The sequence below is a fragment of the Ambystoma mexicanum genome, chromosome 4p (genome assembly GCF_040938575.1).
Source record: "Ambystoma mexicanum isolate Mex_15411 chromosome 4p, UKY_AmexF1_1, whole genome shotgun sequence".
NCBI classification, from domain to species: domain Eukaryota; kingdom Metazoa; phylum Chordata; class Amphibia; order Caudata; family Ambystomatidae; genus Ambystoma; species Ambystoma mexicanum.
The window spans coordinates 112,690,951-112,716,133 of record NC_090927.1 but is presented as its reverse complement, the minus strand read 5'-3'; the positions used below and the strand labels follow the sequence as shown (position 1 = coordinate 112,716,133).

The window sequence follows — 25,183 nt, the reverse complement described above, 5'->3', positions numbered from 1 at the left end:
GACCAACTTCTATTCAATGGCACTTTGCAGTTTCAGCTCCTTGTGTCTAAGCAAATAGCAACACCTCAGACTCTTGGCTGTCGAGATGGGCTTTCCTTGCGTCTGGGGTCCAGCACTCTGAGGTGGCTCGGGCTCAGTCAGGCCTGCTTCCTGGGCGTCGGGAGGATCTTCCTGGAGCTCTTGACCAACTTAAAAGCAACGCACACGATCTAGTGCTCCTCTCCCTGGCTCTTCGGTTCCAGCAGCGACTGCAGTGGAATTTCAACAAGCTCCTAGAAGATGTCCAGGTGGCTTACTTTGGAGTCGATTGGTCCCACCAACTCAAGGGGGAAAGGTCGTACTTACAGGGCTTCTCTAGTCAAAATGAAATTGGAGTTTCAGCACAGCAGCAGGGCTTCACCGGGCAAACCAACGGTTCAGGAGTTGCAGCAGGCGTCCTCTTCAAGTTGTTCGTCGGATTCCTTTGTCCAGTGGTCGACTCTGCCTTCCAAGCCAAAAAGCCTCGCCTTTTATGCAGTTTTATCCCATTCATTCCAGTCTAGCTATCAGTCACCCAGCAGAGTGACTGTTCTTGCTGGACAGTCAGCCAGCCAATCACCTAAGAGTGCATTCCTGTCGCCGAGGAGACTAAGCACAGGGCGTTTCAGGCACCTCCCTCGCTTCCTGCCCTCGCCAGACACCCTGGAGCCAGAGGCAGGTGTCACTCGTAAATCCCACAAGACAAAATGAGCAAAGGGACCAAACCTAGTTTGGCGCGCAGAGTAAATCTCAAGAAGGATCTCTCCACAAAGAAATGGTGAAAAAAGACGACCGGGGCCAGTTTGACAAAAATGTCACCCTTCGGTGCTTTACTGCAGCTGCGAACGCAGCCTGCGGTAAAAGCACACCACGGTAGTTAAAAGTAAACCACTGCCACCAGCCATTAATCGAGGAAAGGGTAACATAAATTGTGTTATGAGAAGCTTGACAAAGGGGATGGGATACTAAGTAACCCCTCCAGCACCCTATTGTAAGATGGTGTGTGCTGGGTTTAGAGAGTTTACACTGCTATTGGAAACAGTAGTTTGTCAAGGAGAAGCTTTTTAAACCTTGGGAAATCTAAAAAGACTTCCCTGCATCACTACACTGAAGGTGCTGTGACACAATGTAAAAGATTATGCCTATGGAGTTTGTCAGACTCCACAACCAAAAGAAACAGAATTCAAATGACATTAAAAATAAATGGCAGAGTGGGGAAGAAAAGGGTCTCCCTCTCTCCAGGTAAAAAAAATTGAAGTCCTAAAGTCCAGCAAAAGAGCTCGGAGTCTCGAAGGTAGAGGGGAATTGGCACATTTCTGAGAATTTTCCCTAACACACATCCACTCTGCCTCCTTTCTTTACTGTTGTAATACTGCACATCAATGTTTACCTTTACAGTATGATGCTTCCCTGGGGTTTGCAACAGATGTTTTGGAATAGTTGCTCTTGAATAGTTCCACGCAATTAACAATCCTAATTTTCTTCACTCCAGTGTTAGTAGGCATTTAGGTAAAATTCACATAACTGCACACTCTCTCAAGAAAAAAACCTACTGTTCTGAATTCCCATGTCCTTTTGTATCCATCCAGGAAGCTCCTTGTATTGATTTATTGATTTAATCTGCAGAGCCATTGAGACTCTTCTATTATTCTGGGACAGGTCGACCTGGAGCACGAGTGGACAATACCGAGCCATATGCAATTCACTAAATCCAAGTGGACACCGTTTGAGGGCATGAAGGTGAAGGGAGCAGTTCGGAGGGTGATTTTACGAGGAGAAGTTGCCTATATCGATGGTCAGGTACAGTCCACAGCCTCTTACTGTACAAGTCTGTGTAGGTCCTCTATTGGGAAGAGACTGATGTTTAGCAAAAGAAACAGTATATACAAGTTACAGTGGTTTGTATTTTCTGTAAATGCCATAAGGATCAATTGGGAAAGGTAGCCTGGGTAAAGTAGACCACCGCACACAGGTCTGTACAGTCGTGATGCTCTGACGCAATCAGCCTTCCTTTAGACAAATGTTGAAGAGTAGGCCGTACAGAGAGTGCACACTGTCTTCTACAGAAGCAATGAAATGGAACCCTTTCCCAGCACCAAGGTTGTCCAAATGACTTGTCTGAAATTATCTGTGCAGACATAATCCAAAGAGTAAAGTTAAAGCTGTTCTTTTTCAGCCCCCCTCTTTCAGCAGCACTTTATACTCTGAGCAAGAACATGTGTTTTTCGTATTGCTCCACAAGACGTTAAATGTCCTGAGAATTACAGTTGTTTGGGATGGGACCTACTGCTTCCCACTGTCTCACTCTCCTGTCTCTTGAGTGCAGGTGTTGGCTCCTCCAGGATTTGGGCAGGATGTAAGAAAATGGCCCACTGCTGTGGTGTCCCAGCCCCCTCCTGCTCCCGTGAAGGAGATCCCAAAGGTAAGTGTGCATACAGACTGATTGCAGAGGGACAGTGCTCTCTGCTCCTCAGTGGAAACATTACACTACTCTGTGCGTTTAATGGTCCTCTTACATGTTCTGAAAAAGTCGAGAAAGTTACCAAAATTAGACCCCTTTATTTTTTTTGCAGCATTGAGTAGATTTCTTATGGTAAGTAATCATTGTAGTTTTGCCAAAGCTCTTGACGTTGAACATTTTTATATGCAATTATTACTCAACTAAATTTGGTAGTTTAGTAATCTCTGAAGGATGAAGGGCTTAATCTCCCTTGGCAGGTTTCAAACCTGCAACCTATTGATGACACACAGATCTCAAATGGGAGCACTTGACGCTGTGCTACCTTAAGGCAGAACATATCTAGAACATTGATTGGTAAGGTATTTACTGTGCTTGTCCGCTGGCTTCTGACCACAAAGAATAAAACCGCTCACTGTCAACTAAACGTTGTAAATGTCGGAGAACGTTCAGAATTAGCAGTGAATGCAGAAGACCAATGTTGCTGGCTGCTGGGGAGATTCTGCCACATCCTTCTGGTGAGGGTTGTGAGAACATGTATCCAAAGGGTAAACCATTGCAGCCACAAGATGGACCAAAATCACCTTCCTTGCGGATGTTGAGTCAGAGGTCCCTTTGTTTAGCTATTCATGGACTATTTTGTAGGTCCCCCCAACTTTTTACTTTTTGGTTTGGGCTATTAGGGGTCGCATGCGCCCAAACAATTGTATTGGAGTACAGATGGGGAGAAATGACATATGAGAGGGACACACAACTTGTAGTGGTTGTTGGGTAATTTTTTCCACCCATTGACTGCCTATGGCCATGCTAATCCATATGGCCATTCCCCTCCCCCACCCCCGTTCCTACCTCTCCCAAAACACCTCCTCATGGGAACTCTTTCAGCTCGCTTTAATCAAGCCTTCCCACCAAACTTTGCATTTGACGTGCCTGCTAGTGTTTGTTTATTTTTGTTAAAACCATCTTGAGTTGTAAACCCACTCCTGGTGCAATGAAAATGCAACAGATGCATTTTGACTATTTTTGCAATACTTTGTTAGCCTTACTGGTTTCACGTTTGGCTACAAACTGTGGCTAGTATCCCACTGTGATGCTGGAAATCCACTTTGGGGGGGGGACAGGGGATCCTAGTCCTTGTCCTACCACTCCTCTGTGTGTTTTTCTGCCTCTGAGGTCCAGTCTGGACTTCTGGCTGTGCAGATCTTAATTTTTCCTTTAAGTGAACACCCATGGGATACCCTTATGGTGGCCATGGGTGGGGGTACACCCTTGTACCCCTTGTGTGTTTTTGGGCACCTGTGTGTTGGCCACAAGTAGCGTATGGGCTGGTGGCAGCTACATTATGACTTGATGGTGGCTCGGAGTGTCCTCCATTTCTTTGTACACCAAGGCCCTGCCATAGGAATCAAAGGATTCCTGAACAAAGGCAAGATGGCCACTGTAGCCTCTTGGTTTCTATTGCCTTTACATCTGGTTTCCCAATGTCCTGGGAAACCCTGACGCTGGCCCTGCCCCTGAACTGGCTGTTGGGTGCAAGAACCATAAATGGCTCTCGAGCACCTCCTGTCAGACTGACTGGAGTATTCCCAGGGACTGTGTTGTGGTACACCCTTGTGGTGGGACCTGTATGAATGGAGTCTGAAGTCAACTCACATTCTGTGTTGTGGGGGTTTGGTTTTGGTTTGTGTGCCACAATGCCTGCGCCAGCCCTGACTGAAACTAGAATGAATGCAGTGTGGTGTTCTGAAAGGCTGGGTGCTTAGCCAGTAAGATGGCTCAGTGGGTTGATGGCTGGGGGGGGGGCACTAGCCACCAGGGATCTATGTGTGATCTGGGTTCGGTTCAGGTTCGAATCCCGGCAAGGCCAACTCAGCCTTTCATCCTTCCGAGGTTGATGAATGACTACTGACTTCGTTTGGGATGATAAATGTATGTAAATATGTTCTCTGTAAAGCGCTTTGGCTTAAGGCGCTATAATTAACTTATCATTATTACTCCAACCCACGTTCTGTGATGTGGGTATCTGGGTGGAGTGAATGGCCTGATTGGCTGCCTTCCTGAATGCACTTGTGAATGATTGGCTGCCTGAGCCTGGCTCAGCCTGAGTGAATGGGGAACAAATGTGTATAACTAGGGACCTCTCACCAATTTGTTCTGAAGCTTGAATCCTGGATCCAGTCGGAGGAGGGAGTCTGCAGTTGCATTTCTTCAAGGAATCTTGAGGACTGCTAAGCTGACCGAAGGACGGAATCAAGATTAGCTGGATAGGAGACCTTTTCCCAAGCTATGAGGGAGTATCGTGCACCTGCTACTCTTCATCAGAATTACCCTAGAAGCCAGTCCTGTGTGCCTGCTGTCCGGAGAAGGGGGTGTTCGGGAGAGAAGAGGAGTGTTTGGACATCTTGAGTCCAAGAAGTCCAGGTGTGTTGCCCAGGGTCCGGAGGAGCGTTTGTGGTGATCTACAGCCCAGAAGAGGGTGTACCCTGGCATAGTGCTGCTTGACACCCAGAGCTGCGAAAGCTCCACCTGATGAAAGAATCCTTCAAGGGACATCTCCGACATGACATCTGACCACTTTTTTTCCAGCTGAAGAAGATTCCAGCTTGCTGTGTGCAGAGGAAGGTCCACCGGTTGTGTTCCCACCATGAAATCTGAAGACTAATCCGTGTTCCAGTGGTAGAGGCCAGGTCACCAGAAGCCATCCAGAGGTATGTGCTGCGAAGGTCCAAAAGATGGTGAACCATGAAATCCTGACACCTACTTCAGGCATTGCACCAGTCTCCCCCGCAAGTCATCCAAGGGTCTTATCTTTATTAACCAGGCCTTTACGGTGTCCACAGCAAGTTTCACTTTCCTTGGACTTCCACAGCCGGAGTAACAACTGTCCAATGGAGAACACCGCGAAGACCAAAACTGGTGCCTTTCAGAGAGCATTTGGTTAATCCTTTTTCTCTTGGCTTCGACAGCCCAACGACTCCTGCCAGCAAAAGAGGGTACACCGAGTAAAGCCAAGGAACTCTGCCATTTTGTCTGCCAAGGCACCAAAGGTACTGTGATGAGGAAGAGCATCTTCCTGCCTCAAGAGTCGTCCTAGGGTCCCAAAGTCATCTTGGATCCTGTTCTCCTGTGGCATCTCTGGTACATTGCAATGGAAGAACCTGTAAAAAGAAAGCCGTGCATTATTGTACATGTTTGGACTGGGCTGTAAAAGACTAGATACGGTACTCCCCAACTTTTCCATTACAGGTTGCCCAGGTGGGGATCCTCGCACAGTATTACTATTTGAGTCTCACTAAAGTATACTGCCTATGTTCTGAAACGAACTTGCATTGCTTCCTGAATCTATGAAAGTACACCTTACTTAAGAATTCAAATGCTTTTTTAAAACTGTCCTCCGTTGGTGCATTATTACTGAATTTAAGTCTAGTGTGAGGACATTCGTTTGTGGAGGGTTGGTGGGGGGGGGGTGGCGGTGGGAACACTGTCATTAACAACAAGCCTGCATCGCCTCCTGAGAGCTGAAGCCTGGCTGCTCGTCCAACCTTAACAAATTGAGAGCCTTGGCTGGGGTGCTCTGTCACAACCATAGAGGGCAGAAGTACAGATAACCCCCTGCATTGTTTACACCCAACATAGCTGTGATGTTTTTGCTTGTTAATTTGGCCATTTTGTTTGTTTGACCTTCTTCCTGCCTTGCCAGGTCAGTGTGTGTGTGTGTGTGTGTGTGTGTGTGTGTGTATATACATATACACACAGAGACACTCTGTCTGGTCCCAATCGACAAACTGGTTTCTGTATGTCGAGAGAATATGCTTGAGTTTCACCCTGGGAGCCTCGGGGGTTGGGGGGGGGGGGGGGTGTTAACGGGCAGATCTTCCATTGGGTTGGCAGTTGTCTCCGGTCACTGGAATCGGCTACAGCAGTGGTCTTCAAATATTTTTGGCCGGGGCCCCCCTGAGCAAAATTTGGGCCGGTCGGGACTCCCCAGAAATGCCAAATGGACAATATATATTGCGCTACGTCACCTGCTCCCATCACAGTAGCTGGGCTCCCTCATGCCACTCCTACCCAGTCCCTGGTCTCTCCGCACCCCATCACACACCCTGGGCTCTCCCCATTCAGCTACCACCACTATCCCATGGTTCCCGGCCATTATGCTCCCACCATAGTACGTGGGTTCCCCCTATCCCGTTTCCAACAGTCTGAGGGCCAGTGGCGGATAGTGATTTTTTTTAAGTGGAGGGGCATAACTATTTCCCCCAAAAATGCCATAGCGACAGAGCATAGTGATGGAGCCAGAACCAATAAAGGGGTTTCGGGGGGGAGTGGAAGTTTCCCCCTGTGAATGTTTTTTAAATAATGGGTTAAAATGTTTCAATGTAGAGCATACTTATGACAAAAAAATGGGTAAATAGACAACCAGTTTGCAATTGGTGCGGGGGGTACAGGGGGCCTAAAACAATCAACATGATTACGTGTGCATGCAAGGCGCTGCACATTTATACAGCAATCACTCTATCATTGACACAAGCATCCATCACCATACACTCACTCATAACATAAGCATACACGCATCCATACACATGTTTAAATAAAAACAATGAACATAAACGTACCTTCTGCATTGGTCTGCGTGTGGGTGCTGAAACGCCCTGATCCAGGCTGCTATGTCAGTATGTGCAAGGAGGCGCAGGAGCTCCTCCTCAGACATACAGACATGCAGTGCCCCAGCCAGCATTTTCAATGAGCTATGCAATGTTGGCGAAGCAAAACGCCCCAGCACTTGTATGGCTCAGTGAGCATGTGCGGCTGGGGAACTAAACTGAACTGTCAAAGGGAAACAGTTTTCCTTAGCTCCATCATAATGGATGAGCCGCCAGGCTCGGACTGGGCTATAGGGCAATGCCTGTACCAAAAATGTAAAATGCTAGTGTGGGCCAGTCAAAATGGGCCACCATTTTGGCCAATGTGGACCAGATTGATGAGTTACTTAACTATGCAGTTAGTCATTTTGACCATTGTTGCTGAATATATCACAATTTACTTACATTTTAACACAAAGCACCCCCTTGGGTAATATTGAAAAAGTGTGCCTCATTACAACCCTGGCGGTAGCTGTGCTGGTAAAACCAGCACGGCTGCCGCCAGAGTTGCATCCGGGTCTGGCAACCGCGAATGGGCAATTACCGGGTCATGCCAAGTTAGGCGGACCTGATAATTGCCCTTTCGCTGGTGCTGGTACCGGTAGATCCCCATTCCCACTTGGGCCCCATAGGGCTCAATGGGAATGGGGAGCTTGGATGCACTGGCACCGTTGATAACGGTGCCAGTGCATCTAACGAGCTGTGCTTGCGGGTCCCTCACGGCCTGCCAGGTCAGACCTGGCAGGCTGTCAGGCACCCGCAAGCATAACTTGTATTATGGCGGTACGGTAGCAACGGTGCCGGTAGTTTTCCGGCACCGTTGTTACTGTACCGTCATAGTTGTAATGAGGCCCAGTCTGTGACTAAAGGAATGAATATCCATTTACAACTGCTGTCCACTTTTTCATTGTTGCCTGAGACAGTTTCATGCTTCAGCCCGACCATGTGAGCCACTCTGCCCATTTCTTCCAATCTAAAAAAATTAACTTTTTCTTTAGATTTCATGCTGAGCTCTCGGGGCCCCCAAGCGATGAACCCTCGGACCCCTGGGGGGGTCGCGCCCCACAGCCATCTTCTCTTCTTCCTCATCAGTTCCTGCTCCAGTGGTTGACTTGTCTTCAGCTAACATATCCAGGCCATTCATCCAGGAACCCAGCCAATCAGCAGACATGCTACATTAAAACTTTGAGGATGGGGGGGGGGCGGGTGGTGCCAGTCCTTTTAGGACAGCCAGCTACCAGTGAGGACTGGTTCCAGGAAGGCATGCCAATAGACAAAAGGGCCGCCGAGTGTTGGGAAACTTTTTGGACCCCTGGATTCTCTGTAGTATACACGGGGTACCGCCTACCGGTCCCTCCCTCCTCCCCCTCCACTCCCTAGATTGGGACAGCAACTCTGTTGGTGGAAATTTGGTCGCTTGTCGAGAGCCAGGCAGTGGAAGAAGTCACAGCCTCCCTGAGAGGATTGGGCTGCAATTCCAGGGTTTTCGCCATACAAAAGAACCAGGCTGGTCTGAGAGTTGTGTTGGACCTCTCCACCCTCAACCTCTCTCACTCTTAAAAAATTCAAGATGGTTATGCTAGCACTCATTGCGGAGACACTAGACAAGGGAGACAGGATGTGCTCCCTGGATTTGAAGGATGTTTATCTACATGTCCCGTTTTGGCAACCGCATCGCTCCTTCCTGCGCTTCAGGATCATGGGCCTAGAGCCACCACGTTTACTTGTACCTGGATGACTGGCTCGTCAGGGAGAGAACTCCGGAGGCAGTTCACCACACTTCCTCCGCACTTATGACACACTCCACGACCTGGGGTTTAGTCTCGGCTGCAGCCTACGCAGAGCCTGACCTTCCTGGGCCTCATCTGGGACACAAGCTCTGAGAGGACAAGATCATGGCCATCAAGAAAGCCACTACGCACTTCCTGAGCAGAGCAGTGACCTCGGCCTTGTGGTACCAACATTAGGTATCATGGCAGCAGTCCAAATGGCCGTACCCGACACAAGACAGAAGATCAGAATTACGGCTTCACTTCGCAGTCTCATGGAAACAGAAGGGTGTCATCATGCCTACCCCCGGAGCACCAGGACAGGCCCAGCACCCCCGGGAGCAGGCATCATGCCCTCGGGTAAAAGCCCAGCGGCCCCTAATGGGGGCTCTTTGGACATCAGTCCTGGCGCCATAGGCGCCAGGCTCATAAAAGAGGGTGTTTGGTGCACTTACCTGACGCAGACCATGCTGCATGAAGCCTCAAGCCAAATGAGGCTTAGGAGGGACTATTTTATCAAAGGAACTATTTTACTTGGGTGGGGACCGTGGAAGAATACTTACCTGGAACTTCTTCCAAGGCTATTTAAACCACGCCTGGACTGCCACATGTGCTTCGCGTTGCTCTGCATCTAGCAGGTGAACGCTCAGTGTCTGCTCCTGCATCTTGCCTCCAGCCACGCCCGCCTCGATCTTGGGATACCTGAAAGGAAGGAAAGGAAGAGAAAAGGTGAAAACCAAGAACTTAATCTAATTTCCTACCTGTCTCCGGAATCATCACGCCAGCGATCCTGAAGATAGACATTCTTTAAAAGCATTGCGCTACTTGTAGCAGCGCCGCGCATCATTCACCTGCCTCGTGGGCTCTTCACTATCTGCCGCGACCTTCTGGGCATTCCGCCACATCTCTGCACCTGCAGGGGAGAAGAAGAGACAAAAGGTGAGCAGGAGGAACAAATGAGGAAAGCCTGATTTTCCGTCACAAGACTTACCTGGCCATATTTGACGGAACCACTCCTCATTTCGGGTCGGCGCCACTTCTTGGCCTGGTACCGCACCCCGGCCCCTATGGGGAAAAAAGAAAGACATTACTAGAGGGATTCAAAGACATTTAAGGGATCATTTTATCACAAACTCACCTGAGTTTATCTCCGGCAATATCCCTCGAAGCATCACTTCCACTCTGCACCTGAAAATAAGGACAGATCGCAGGCTAAGAAAAGCAAACAAAGAGAAGACTCTACTCTGGAACTTTTTAAACTGCATACTTACAGCATTTCGCCTTCCGAAACCAGTGTAGTAACTGGTCAAATACGCACCTCTGCACCAGAAGCAGGATGGAGAGCTCATCCATTCAAACATTAAGGTGAGCCTTGATTGGGGATTTCGGAGGTGGTCAGAGAAGAGCAAAGGGGAGGTGGGAAGCAATCAATACTCTGCAGTCAGTTAATCCCCTTTCTCCACCTACAGAAAGATTTTTCTACGGGCCAGACAAGCCAGATTTGGGGGTCCAGTTCAGTCGGTGTTTCGAATCCTGCGCATCACGCTTGAAGAGGTCACAGCAATCCAGACCAGGTCAGCGCCTCTGTGGGAGCCAGGTGAGCGTTACAGAACGCAAAGCCTTCCTACAAATTCCCACCCAGGCGCTATGGAAACTTCTGAGACTGATATGTTGGCCCAATTACTGGGGGAATTACGAGCCGAAGTACATGCCGCTCGTCAAGAGACTAATGCCCTCAGGAGGGAACTAATCGTATCTAAGGAACGAACTGGTGACCTGGCTAGGCAGGTATTGCAAGGTCAAGCTGGGCAAACCCCTCTACCTGGTTCCGGGGGGAATTCTGTTCCTGTGGCTTCAAGTAACCCTGTGCAAATCAATCTACCTGGAAATATGCCGCTGGCCTCACCTGAATGCTTTGCTGGGGACCCCAAACGGTTCGCCGTATTCATGAATCAGTCGTTTGCATTTCCTATGCAGACCTGGGGCCTTCCCTAATGACCAGACCAAGGTAGCTTTTGTGTTGTCCTACCTTAGCGGCTGTGCTGCCGATTGGTCAGTACCACTGGTTACTCAAGATGACCCAATCCTCCGGGATTTCCAAGGATTTCAAGCAAGCATGGAGAGATTTGCTCGACATTCTCAGGGACAAGCTCTGGATGAACTTCTATCCCTGCGACAGGGCAACCAAGACCTCCTCTCCTACATAGCAACCTTTAACAGACTAATCGTGGAAACTGGGTGGCCAGAGGATAAAAGAATCACATTATTCTATCGGGGTCTATGCGGAGAACTTGAAGATGTCTTGGCCCAAGTTGTAAATCCGCCCCAAGAATGCACAGAATATATAGACTTAGTGGTCCAATTGGATCACAGTCTCCAAAACCGAAAAGCGGATCGGTCCAAGTTTGAAACCCGGGTGTTGGTCAAGACCCACGTCACTCCCAAGTGTGCCGATGTCTCCGAGCCTATGCAAATTGGAGGGGTTAGAGGACCTTTAACCCAAAAGGAACGTGAAAGGAGGCGGCAGTTAAAATTATGTCTGTATTGTGGGAACTCTGGACACTTTCTACAAGATTGCCCGGCAAAACCTCCCAAGAAGGTGGTAGGAGCAGCTGATAAAAACCATGAAGACTCTGTTTCGGGAAACGACTCCGCCCGACAAGCGTAGGGGTCTGCTTGCCGAGCTTGAAAACTAACTCTCGGACCTCGCATTTCATTGTGCCAATGGTTCTCGTAGATCCGGAACAGACTAAGCGGTTGCATGCAATAAAGGCATACATCGATAGTGGGGCGATAGGAAACTATGTGGATTGTGAATTGGTCTCTAGGATTAACCTCCCTCTGCGTCCAAAAACCAGCAAAGATGTCATCACCACAGTCGATGGAACTGAAATTGCCTCAGGACCGGTAACACATTCCACTACTGAGGTGACTCTTATTGGTCCTGAAGGCCATCGGGAGGCAGTTGTGTTTGACGTAATCAAGGCCCCACAGTTTCAGGTTATTCTTGGAATTCCTTGGTTAGAGACACATAATCCTAGAATTGATTGGCGAGCAAAGAGAATAACCTTCCCGGATTGTGCACAAACCTGCTACCCAGAAAATCTGAAGATTAGTCTAGCATCTGTAACCTCTGTCTCCATGCAACTACCTCCGGAATACCAAGACTTTCAGGACGTCTTCCAAAAGGAACAGGCCAACACGTTACCCCCCCACAGATCGTACGATTGCCAAATCGATTTGGTGCCCGGTGCACAACCCCCTTGTAGCAGGATTTATGCCCTTACTGAACCTGAGAACCGGCATTTGAGACAATATTTAGATCAATACCTAGCCAATGGTTTCATTTGCCCGTCAAAGGCCTCCGCATCCTCGGCTTTGTTCTTCGTGCCCAAAAAAGAAGGCGACCTTAGAACTTATCGACTACCGCGCATTGAACCAGATAACTGTTAAAAACCGGTACCCTCTGCCTTTGATCCCTGAACTCCTTGACCAGGTGAAGGACGCTTGCGTATACACCAAGTTAGATCTCCGGGGGGCTTATCATCTGGTGCGAGTAAAAGAAGGCGACGAATGGAAAACGGCCTTCCGTACAAAATACGGTTTATTCGAATACCAGGTGATGCCTTTTGGGTTGTGCAACGCGCCTGCTGCCTTCCAATTCTTCATGAACGATGTCCTTCGGGAACTTATCGATGTTTGTGTTGTCGTATATATCGATGACATTCTTGTGTACTCCTCTTCGGAATCTGATCACAGAAAGCATGTCCGGGCCGTCCTTGAGAAATTGCGCCAGCACAAACTGTTTGCTAAGCTGGAAAAGTGTGTTTTCCATACCACCGAGGTGGAGTTTCTTGGATTCATCCTGACACCTAATGGGGTCCGAATGGACTCGCGGAAAGTGGAGGCCATCCGCAAATGGCCATCTCCTAGTTCGGTAAAAGGGGTCCAAAGCATGCTTGGTTTTGCCAATTTTTATCGCAGATTTATTCCGGAATTTTCACGTGTAGTACAACCCATCACTGCACTTTTGCGGAAAAATAAACGTTTCGAAATGGACCAATGAAGCCGAACAGGCCTTTCAGGAATTGAAGGCTAAATTCACGTCTGCACCTATTTTGAAGCACCCGCGTCCCGATCTCCAATCCATAGTCGAAACTGACGCGTCCAGTTTAGCCATGGGAGCTGTCCTGTCTCAGAGAGACCCTGAAACCAACCAACTGCATCCTGTAGCATTTTGGTCCAGAAAGTTCTCACCGCCTGAAGTAAATTATGCAATTACCGATAAGGAATTATTAGCCATTAAGTCCGCCTTTAAGGCTTGGCGGCATTATCTTCTTGGCGCCAGGCACACCATCACCGTGATCACTGATCACCGAAATTTACAATATTTAAAGACTGCCAAGACTCAATCATCACGTCAGCTCCGATGGGCTTTGTTCTTTGCTGAGTTTGATTTCGTAATCACTTACCGTCCCGGCTGTAAGAATGGCAAAGCAGACGCACTATCTAGAATAGGAATGGGAGAAATAGACACTAATTCAGAACCTGTGCCGATCATTCCCGAACAAAGAATTTTGCGATTAACCTCCTTACAAACCTTTGAAGACATTCAAGCACGAGTAAAACAACTCCTGGACTCTACCGCCTTGCAGGATTGGATCCAAAGGGGGTCTTACTTTTCGGTCAACGATGGCCTACCTTACTTCCAAGGACGCTTATTTCTGCCAGAAAAGGAATTACAAGAACTGGTTATTTCCCGTCATCATGATACCCTGATGGAAGGACATCCTGGCATTGCCAAAACTGAGGAAAAAATTAAACGACAATTCTGGTGGCCTTCCTGGCGAAAGGATATTAAATCTTTCGTGATGTCCTGTGGAGTTTGTGCCCAAAACAAAGGCCAAAAGACAAAACCCGCCTGTCGTCGTCAGCCTTTAGACATTCCACCAGCGCCTTGGCACATCTTGTCACTAGATTTTATCATGGACCTGCCCCCTTGTAATGGATACAATACTATTCTGGTTGATCTATTTTCTAAAATGGCTCATTTTATTCCGTTGAAAGGATTACCTTCAGCTTCTGTCCTTGCTAAGGAATTCCTCGAAAATATCATCCGCTTGCATGGATTCCCGTCCATATTAGTCTCCGACCGGGGAAGCCAGTTTATTTCACATTTTTGGAAAAGGTGTTGTCAACTGGCACAAATCGACGTAAGACTCTCAACCAGCCATCACCCACAGACCGATGGTCAGACGGAGAGAACGAACCAGACCCTTGAACAATACCTACGGTGTATGTTGCACCAATCGGAGGGTAATTGGAAGGATTTGTTATGGGTGGCCGAATATGCATACAATAACTCGGTGCACTCTGGAACTGGACAAAGCCCCTTTTACACCCTATATGGACATCACCCTCGTACTTCAGACCTGGAATCTCCTCTGAGCCTTGAAATGCCTGCAGTAGACCATTTGCATTCCACTATAACTCAAGCATTCAAGAATGCAACTGCCCATTTGCAACAAGCGAAAGAAAAATACAAGAAAAATGCAGATCTACATCGGAAGGAGGCACCTTCATACCAAATAGGAGACCAATTATGGTTGGCTACCAAACATTTATTACTCAAGGTACCTCAAACTTTTAATCCAAGGTATTTGGGCCCTTATTCGATCAAAGCTATCATTAATCCAGTGGCAGTCAAGCTTGATCTGCCAGCTAACATGCAGATTCATCCCGTTTTTCATGTGTCACTTTTGAAACCAGTGCAACCAGGAACCAGATTAATAAAGCCACCAGAACCAATTCAGATAGGTGGGGAGCCTGAATTCGAGGTGAACATTTTGGATTCTAAAATTTCAAAATCAAAACTTTTATATCTAATTGATTGGAAAGGGTACGGACCTCAGGAAAGGTCTTGGGAACCCAGCGACCACGTACATGCACCTCGGCTGGTAAATTTCCATCGGGATTTCCCAAACAAACCGAAACCTCCAGAGGGAAGGACCTTGGGAGGGGCCTTGGGGGGGGCGGGGGGGGTCATGGGGAGTGCTGTCATGATGCCTACCCCCGGAGCACCAGGACAGGCCCAGCACCCCCGGGAGCAGGCATCATGCCCTCTGGTAAAAGCCCAGCGGCCCCTAATAGGGGCTCTTTGGACTTTGTCCTGGTGCCTTTGGCGCCAGGCTCATGTTGGACATCAGTCCTGGCGCCATAGGCGCCAGGCTCAAAAGAGGGTGTTTCGTGCACTTACCTGACGCAGACCATGCTGCATGAAGCCTCAAGCCAAATGAGGCTTAGGAGGGACTATTTTATCAAAGGAACTATTTTACTTGGGTGGGGACCGTGGAAGAATACTTACCTGGAACTTCTTCCAAGGCTATTTAAACCACGCCCGGACTGCCACACGTGCTTCGTGTTGCTCTGCATCTAGCAGCTGAACGCTCACCGTGTCTGCTCCTGCATCATGCCTCCAGCCACGCCCGCCTCGATCTTGGGATACCTGAAAGGAAGGAAAGGAAGAGAAAAGGTGAAAACCAAGAACTTAATCTAATTTCCTACCTGTCTCCGGAATCATCACGCCAGCGATCCTGAAGATAGACATTCTTTAAAAGCATTGCGCTACTTGTAGCAGCGCCGCGCATCACTCACCTGCCTCGTGGGCTCTTCACTTCTGCCGCGACCTTCTGGGCATTCCGCCACATCTCTGCACCTGCAGGGGAGAAGAAGAGACAAAAGGTGAGCAGGAGGAACAAATGAGGAAAGCCTGATTTTCCGTCACAAGACTTACCTGGCCATATTTGACGGAACCACTCCTCATTTCGGGGTCGGCGCCACTTCTTGGCCTGGTACCGCACGCCGGCCCCTATGGGGGGAAAAAAGAAAGACATTACTAGAGGGATTCAAAGACATTTAAGGGATCATTTTATCACGAACTCACCTGAGTTTATCTCCGGCAATATCCCTCGAAGCATCACTTCCACTCTGCACCTGAAAATAAGGACAGATCGCAGGTTAAGAAAAGCAAATAAAGAGGAAGACTCTACTCTGGAACTTTTTAAACTGCATACTTACGGCATTTCGCCTTCCGAAACCAGTGAAGTAACTGGTCAAATACGCGCCCCTGCACCAGAAGCAGGATGGAGAGCTCATCCATTCAAACATTAAGGTGAGCCTTGATTGGGGATTTCGGAGGTGGTCAGAGAAGAGCAAAGGGGAGGTGGGAAGCAATCACAATACTCTGCAGTCAGTTAATCCCCTTTCTCCACCTACAGAAAGATTTTTCTACGGGCCAGACAAGCCAGATTTGGGGGTCCAGTTCAGTCGGTGTTTCGAATTCTGCGCATCACGCTTGAAGAGGTCACAGCAATCCAGACCAGGTCAGCGCCTCCGTGGGAGCCAGGTGAGCGTTACAAAGGGCTCCCAAGTGTAGCCGGTCAGCATCCCTCCTTCTCTCAACTGACCTCACATGGTGGTCCAGGGACTGCAACCTGTGGACTCGTAAGCCCTTCTGGCAGCTGACCCTGCAGGTCACCATCACTACGGACTCCTCCCTGAAAGGCTGCAGAGCCACTCTGGACAGCCACAGCGTCCAGGAAGTCTGGACCCGGCAGGAGCAGGAGTCTCGTATCAACTGGATGGAGCGGAGAGCCATCTGGCTAGCTCTCAAAGCTTTCCTTCTGCTCATTGGGGGCAAGATCGTCCTTATTCAAACCGACAACTCCACCAGCATGTACTATGTCAACAAGCAGGGGGGGGGGGGGTACCAGGTCTCCTCCACTGTGCAGCCTAGCGGTCAGCATGTGGGAATGGGCCCTGGAGAACATCTACCTCATGGCCCTCCACCTTCCGGGGTAGTCCAACTTGGAGGCAGATGGGCTCAGTAGAGTGGGAGCGGACAATTAAGAATGGCAATTGAATGACCCGGTGCTGAGGGAGATCTTCAGCAGATGGGGGTGGGAGGGGGGGGCCTCCTCAAATGGATCGGTTTGCCTCTTGGGACAACAGGAAGTGCCAAGAGTTTGCGTCCTGGCAGGGGCGGGGCCCCGGCTCCCTGGGTGACACATTCCAGATGCAGTGGAAGGGCATGACAGCGTATGCCTTCCCTCCCACACCCCTGATCCACAGGGTGATCTGCAAGATAAAGGAATCTTGTCACCTCAGTGTCATTCTAATGGCTCTGTGGTGGCCGGCGTGACTGGTTCTCCAAACTTCTCAGCCCCACGGACAGACCACCCATTCACCTTCCGATGGGGCCTGAGCATCTTGTGTCACAGCAGGGGGGCTGGGTCATCCACCCACCCCACAGAAGTTAGCCCTTTTAGCGTGGTTCCTGAGTAGATCGTCCTCAAGTACCTGAGCCGATCACGGGCTAACCTGGAAATCATTCAGGGCGCCAGGAGCAAGGCTACCAGGAGCCAGTTCAGGAGTTAAATGGACTAGGTTCCGTCATTGGACGGACTCCCCTTACGTGCCCGCTGGATGATGTGCTCTCCGTCTCTGCACACCTTGCTCACTCAGGCGTGCAGGTGGACACATGCCGCACCTATCTGGCAGCCATAGGGGGCCTACAGAAAATCTGAGGAGGAGGTCTTCTCTTCTATCCCGATAGAAGGCATTTGGCGGGCCTCTCCAGGCTCTACCCGCCCATCAAGAAGCCACACCCCATGTGAGACCTCAATGTGGTGCTTGGCGCACAAGCCCTTCGAGCCAATGCTGTACGCGGACATCAGGCTTGTCACCTTTAAAACGGCTCTATTAGTGGGCCTCACCTCTGCTCGCAGAGTCGGCGAAATCCAGGCTCTGGTGGCCTCAGAACCCTATACCACTTTTCACAGGGATAAGGTAGTCCTGCTGACTCACCCCGCGTTCCTACCTAAGGTACCCTACGCTTTACATCCAAACGAGAAATTGTCTTACCTACTGTTAGGTAAACATTTGGGGTAGTACCCTTTGGGTGCACTATAACAGCCTCAGCCTCCTTGCAATAGGGACCTAACCTTTGATATAAGTCTGAACTACACAGGTTGGTAGTGTGGCCTAGCAGCCAGGATTATCTCAAGAGTGGTCAATGTGAGCAGTAAGGGGGGCAGGGGGGTTTACAGAGATTCACAGTGACAAGTATTCAAGCAAACGCTGATACACGAGGTGTCTTGATAAAACAATTATTAATGTATTTACCAGTCATTCTTCAGAAGGAACAATATAAAAGCAACCCTCCAATACACTTCAGAAATACTTAGGTGTCTCAGAATTAGTAAAGACCCGTTGTTCCTACACCCTCAAGTGACTGAAATACTTAGGACACTGTGGACATTAATATATTACTGTGCATTCAAGAGTAGGCTTTGAGAGTGTCAAAGAAAAGGGTTATTAGAACAAACAAGAGATCACAAATATTCTTTAAGCAGGCAAATACTTTTGGACCCCCGATGCCAAGTAAGTTAACCCCTTCCTCGAAGGATAGGTGCAACACAATAACAGGGGAGAGAAGAGTCATTCAGGGAACCAGGCTGAGCGAATGGGCATGTCTATGTGGACTTGAAAATGAGTAAAAGTCTTTGCAAAAAGTTTTTAAAAGTCTTTGGTGAAAAAGAATAATCAAATCTAGGGCCACAAGCCGGGAGACTTGTGAAGTAGAAGAGCAAGCAAATCTACAGTGAGAGGTAAGTTCTCTCAGACTTTACAGTACCTTTAGGTTTGAAGAAAAGATGCAGCTGATGACCTCTGTTCCTGTGCAGATCCTGTTGTTCCTGGGCCTCAGTCGTGGGGACAAGAGGGAGGACTTCTGGGGCCACCTGCACCACAACGGGACGGTCCCTGACCGCAAACTTTCAAACAAGTGGCACTTCAGCGTTTCAGTTTCCCACGACTACCGCGAACAGCAACACTGCGGTTTCTGGCTGTCGAGATGGACTTTCCTTGCTTCTGTGGTCCCACACTCTGTTGGGGCTCTGGCTTGGTCAGTCCTGCTTCCTGGGAGTCCAGAGGATCTTCCTGGAGCTCTTGGCCAACTTAAAAGCAACGCACACAAACTGGTGTTCCTCTCCCTGGTTATTCGGTTCCTGCAGCAACTGCAAAGGAAATTCAACCAGCTCAGAGAAAGATGTCCAGGTGGCTTACTTTGGAGTTGATTGGTCCCACCAACTCAAGGGGAGAAGTAGTCTTTGCAGGGCTTCTCCGTCGATACGAATCGGGAGCTTCAGCACAGCAGTAGGGCTTCACTGGGCAAACCAACATTCCAGGAGTTGCAGCAGGCGTCTTCTTCCAGTTCTTCGGATTCCTTCGTCCATTGGTCGACTCTGCCTTCCAAGCCAAAAGCCTCGCCTTTTATGCAACTCGCTCGCATTCATTCCAGCCTAGCTGTCAGTCACCCAGCAGGGTGACTGTCCTTGCCGGACAGTCATCCGCCCAATCACTACAGAGTGCATTTGGGTATCCATGAGACTAAGCACAGAGATTTTCGGGCACTCCCTCACTTTCTGCCCCCACCAGACACTCTGGAGCCAGAGGCGGGTTTCACTTGTGAAGCCCGCCAAAGACAAAACAAACAAAGGGACCAAACCTGCTTTGGCACACAGAGTAAATCTCTGGGACCAAAACAACAAAAAATGGTGAAAAAAGACTGCAGCCATTTTGACAAAAATGGCACCCTTGTGTGCTTTACCGTGGCTGCAAATACAGCCCGCGCTCGGTAAAGACACGACACAGTAGTAAAAAGTAACCACTGCCACCAGCCATTAATATTATAAAGCGGAACATAAAAAAAAGTTACTACTAAGTAGGGATGTAACGATATACCGTGAACAACTTAATTGAACAATAACCGTCACGTTGTTTATACCAGTATACCGTTTATACTGTTAAGTGTGCTTTTCAATCTGATTTGGAAAGGCTGCAGTAAGCAAGTGCTGCGCAGTCTTGGTCTTGTACTGTTGGATGTGCCGTCTGGCAAGGGGGCCTTGTTTGGCAGACAAGAGCATAGGGAAAGTGTGGCCACATTAGTAAATGCAGCTTTGCTACTGTGAACGCTCTTTCTCTGTGATCAGAAGAGTAGGGTCGAAGATCAGCCGACTTTGCGCAAATTGTGTAGAAAGCTGCCCAGTGCCTGAACGTGTGTTCCCCATGCAAAGCTGGTAACGATCAGCTGACTGATTGGCTCTATAAGCATAACGGAGACTCCATTTCATAGACTCCACCAGACCTGGATTTCATGGGAAAACTAGAACAAAGTTATTTTGTTTCAGGCATTATTTATTTGAAAGGCATCATACAGATTTGAAACGTTTTCAGTCATGCTGCTCCGCGCTACAATTCAGATATTCTATGGTGATTGTCGCGATTTACAATTAGCAAGACCACAGGGACCTCACAAGGGTGAGCAGAGAGCCTGAACTGAAAGTATGTATGTATGTATGTATGTATTTAGTTTTTGTATAGCGCCGGTAGCCCGCAGGCATCAGGGCGCTTGTACATAAAACACTGATACTGCAAGACGGACAACCGGTATGAAAGTGAGCATTTTATTTTTCCTTTTGTATGTAAACAAATGTAATAAAACGTTCAGTGACTTGCAAAACAGTGGAGCCAGGAGCACTTTCTACTCGGCCAGCGGGAGCAGGAATGTATGGATTCCGCCTGGCCCGGCATCATGTGCCATTAGTTCAGTAAGTTAAGGTGCTACTGCAGTGCGCAAACACACATTGGAACAGATCTTGCTCTGGCTGTGCACATTGTACAAAAAAAGACTGCCAGTGAAGTTGTGCATATTGAATTACTCTACCCAAGGTTTATATTCAAGGAACTTAAGTTTCTCATGGTCATGGATTGGATAGCCACCCCGTTATGTATTAGCTTAGATTTCTGTGATCTGTAGTTTTCCCACCAATTTCAAAGATGGGGAACTACACATCCCAGAATTCAAAGGGGGGAATTAATTGGAAGCTATTCTGATGCATGTCTACAAACAACTTTAGCTCTGTAGACCAGGCATGGACTGGCCTTTAGGGCCGAAACATAAACGCAAAATGCTTGTGTGGGCCCATTTTGTGTGTTAAAGTAGAGCACTTTTTTGGCCAAAGTGGGCCAGTTTGAGTGACTTCACTATGCAGCTAATAGTTTTGACGACTGTTGCTGAATAAATATTCTTTTAAATGAAATCTCCCCCTTGGGTACTTTTCAAACAGTGTTCCAAAAGGAATGAATTCCCATTTGGAACCGTGGGCCACTTTTATGTTGGTGCCCGAGACAGTTGTATGGCCCAGTCCGACCCTGCTGTAGACTGTGTGAACACTGGGTCTATCAGAGCTTTCTGCTAGTAAATAAACTGCCCCCCACTGTCCTCTGTGTAGATTTGCACATTGGCACTAGAGTTGTTGCTTCGCTTGATCCTTCACCTTCCTGCCTTCTACTATGGCACTGGACTCAAGCAGGCAGGGCAGTTTATACATTCAATTTGAAGTATCCAGAGCAATGGGGGTGAAATATTTCTTAGGTCTATTCTCAATTTGTGACGCCACCCATGAAAGCATTCCTTCCTCTGAACTCGCATCACAAGGGTCCCAATGCACTCAGACCTGGAGAAAACTGTGGTGAGGTGGTGGTCTAGGCCATATTTGTGCCGATATGTATTTTAACTTTGTCATTTTCAAAGTTTTTCTTTTTTGCCACTATCTTTAAGAAGGTAAATGAAAATGTATTGCAAGAATCAAGAAAGAAATCGACAGCGCCCACTGAATGCTGTCCCTTTAGGATTACATGGTCAGTGTTGACTCCGACATCAGACCTTCATAATGCACCAGACAGATGGTAAACAAGCTAGATTAGATCACTATGTAACCTTTCGGTGTGTCTGTGTTGGCTATGACATTTTGACAAAAACACAATGACATGGGCTTTCAGACCGCACACGAGTGACTTTTCTTCCTTTAATGGGATAAAGAGTTGTCAAAACAAACTTGGTCGCAGCAAGGGGTCATGAAGCCCATGTCCTGTGGTTCCAAAAAAAATGCAAGCCAAGGTCAATTTTCAGAGCGATGACCTGTGACTGAGCAGCAAGCTCATTGCTCAAAATGTGCATTATAACACTTCCACTAGTCACTCTTTCATTCAAGGCGATTAACGAGTGAGCGCCATGAAAGACCAATTCTGCAGCCGCCTTAGATTCCTGGAGGATCAGCTAAATATGTGCAGAGACAAGTTTCAAAATGCTACCTCGCTACAGCTGGAAAATCCTGCCTGCGTATTCGTAAGTTAACTAAAAAGCATTGACTTAATGGTAAGTTAAAGAACTTCAAATGCAAAAAGGCAATGTAAAAAATAAAATTCTTTTTTTCGGTACAAGTAGCTTCAGTTGGAGCAGTTTTTAATGCCATTCCGTAAACCACACGTGCCTGACACAAAATCAATGTTAGCAATAGGAAGAATAAATACAGTTCCAAGAATGAAAAGGATTTACTTTGGGTTGGCGGCTTTGGGGGTTTATATATTTATAATGGATGTTTTCTAAACATATGACAATGGGGGATTTCCCTGGTCCTATCATTGAATTCACATATAATAAGTCAGATCGCAAAATTCACTCATCTCTGCAGGGATTCCCTGCTGCCATACCAAAGGGTAACATGTCCGCGATTACTGAACACCTATTGGCCCGCAAGTATACTAAAGGCTGTAACGTAAAGGGAGAGAGAGAGAGAGAGAGTGTGTTTGTGTATGAGCACAAGCGCATACTACCATCAGCCTCGATTGATCGGTGGCATGCTGATTATCAAGATGGCAACATGTTCATCTTCAACAGTAGCCAGTGGGGGAGCTAAAAGCCTAAATGACCACTTAAGAAAAGCTATTAAGTTTGCTTTGCCAGTCGCAGCAGGCCCTCTCCCCCTCCCCCCTCCTCCTCACCACACGTGTTTGTGTTGCTTGGTGGAAGAAAGTGGTGGCATTTCAGTGGAAGGTAGGTTGAAAAGCCCAATTCTGGCCCTGGGTGCCTGGTTTTGTTTGTGATGATAAATCTGACAATGTATGACCTTTTAAAGAAAATATTTGTTAAGATTAGTTACCTCCACCTACTATACCACGATAACCATGATATACCGTCATTTGGTAAGAAGGTTATCGTACCACCATAAAACTAATACCGTGACACCCCTACTACTAAGTAACCCCTCAAGCACCCTATTGTAAGATAGTGTGTGCTGGGTCTAGAAAGTTACAATGTACAGTAAAGTCAATTTCACTTCACTGCTCTTGGAAACAGTAGTTCATCCAAGACTAAGGTATTTAAACCTTGGGAAATCTTAGACTTCCCTGTGTCACTGCAATGAAGGGGCTGTGTGACACAGATGCCTATGGAGTTTGTCCGACTCCAAAAACAGTTCAAATCACACAAAAATACAAAAAGGTCTCTCTCTCCAGCTTCAAAATTAAAAAGTCCTAGAGTCCAGCGAAAGTGCTGGTGGTCTCTAAGGTAGAGAGGAATTGGCACATTTCTGAGAATTCTCCTTCACACCTATGTGTTTTGCTGCAATTAGGAAGAGGCTCAGAGGGTCTTGCACTGTCTGGATATGATATTTGTAACGTGCCTATGCACAAGTGTTTCAAGGCGCGACGAGGCGGGGGAGGGGAACAAGGGGAGACAGACCACTATCCTACTAGGCCAGGTGTCATTCAGATCGCGCAAGTGCAAAGGGTATAGGGAAAGGGAAAAGTGCAAGGGGGAAAGGGAGAGGGGAAAGTGCAGTACAGGGTTAATAGCATACAGCAAACAGGATAAATAACAAGGGCCAGCTGGTGGCAAGTGCGAAGTAAGTGCAGACAAGTGCTGGGAAGGGGGGCTGTAGGGATACAGACACAGTCCCGTAGTGCAGGGGTTGCCATGGAGGCAGTGCAGGGGAGAGTGGCTGGGCCAAGGACCGAGAAAGCTGAGTGGCCCAGTTGCAGATTCAGTGCAGTTTCAGTAGTATTAGCAGGGAAGAGGGGGAGAGAAAGCTGAGGCAAAGAGGAAGGTTTTGAGGTGCTTCCGGAACTGGAGATGGTTCTCGTTTCAGGGAGGCAGGAAGGCTGTTCCAGAGGGAGGCCTCTGCAGCGGAGAGAGATCTGCCCCCAACTCGTTGTTTGGAGAAGCGGCTGACCCTGAGGGAGTTGGAGGCGGATGAGCGAAGAGCTCGAGAAGGAAGATATTTAGGAAGAGAGAGTTGAAGGTATTTTGGCCCAAGGCCCCAGACGGCCTTGTGGACAATGCAGAGGGTTTTGAACTTGATCCTCGCAGTCACTGGGAGCCAGTGCAGTGATTTCAGTCCTGGAGAGATACGGTCCCTGGGCTTGAGGCCAAGGACAAGTCTCGCAGTCCTGTTCTGGATGAGTTGCAAAGGGCGGAGAGTAGAGGTGGGCAGATTTGGATAGAGGCTGTTACAGTAGTCCAGCTTCGAGAGAACCAGGGCTCTAGAGACAGTGAGCTTCTGGGGGAAGGAGAGGAAAGGAAGGATACCTCTGAGGAGGTGTAGCTGGTAGTGTGACTTCTTAGAGACTTCGGATATGTGAGGAGAGAAGGAAAGTGTGGAGTCGAAGATGACCCCAAGGTTTTCTGCCTTGCAGGTAGGAGCAGGAAGAGGGCCAAGAGAGGCCGGCCAGAGAGCTGCAGGGAAGGAGGGAGTGGGTGTGCCGATGAGTAGAATCTCAGTCTTACTGGCATTAAGGCAGAGGTCGTTGGCGGCGCACCATTCCTGGATATCAGAAAGACAGTCAGAGAAGAGGAGGTCGAGGGTAGCCTGAAAATGAGCTGGGTATCATCCGCATAGCACTGAAAGTTGGGGCAGAGAGCAGCGATGCGGTGGGCGAGAAGTGCCAGATACTGGTTGAACAGCCAGGGAGAGAGGTTAGATCCCTGGGGGACACCACAGGTAGAGAAAAAGATGTCTGAGAGGAAAGACCCCAGTTGGACCTCGGAGGGTCGATTGGAGAGGCAAGAGGTCGGCCACGCCAGAGCCTGACCAGTGATACCCAGGTTATCACGGAGATGGTTGAGCAGGATGGTATGGTTGACAGTATCAAAGGCAGAAGAGAGATCAAGCAAAATGAGAACACATGGAATGTTAGAGTCAAGGTTCGAGAGCAGGTTCTCACGGATGTTCAGGAGAGCAGTTTCCGTGCTTCTGGCAGCTCTGACTGATGGTCATGAAGACTACCAACAGATTCAGCATGGAGATTGAGCTGGGAGATGGCCAGTTTCTCCAGGAGCTTGCCCAGGAAGGGGGTGATAGAGATTGGGCGATAGTTAGCCAGGCAGGAAGGGT

The 25,183-nt window shown here is 48.4% G+C and overlaps 1 protein-coding gene across 5 annotated transcripts in view; it reads left to right on the top strand.

Annotated features, from left to right (window-relative positions):
• Positions 1-25,183, top strand: part of CAD (carbamoyl-phosphate synthetase 2, aspartate transcarbamylase, and dihydroorotase) — a 425,465-nt gene that overhangs the window by 327,363 nt on the left and 72,919 nt on the right. For all 5 annotated transcript variants that reach the window (XM_069605502.1, XM_069605501.1, XM_069605500.1 and 2 more), the window contains exons 33-34: positions 1,678-1,818; positions 2,345-2,440. In XM_069605502.1, coding sequence (XP_069461603.1) covers positions 1,678-1,818; positions 2,345-2,440 — 237 coding nt within the window. The remainder of the gene's footprint in view (positions 1-1,677; positions 1,819-2,344; positions 2,441-25,183) is intronic.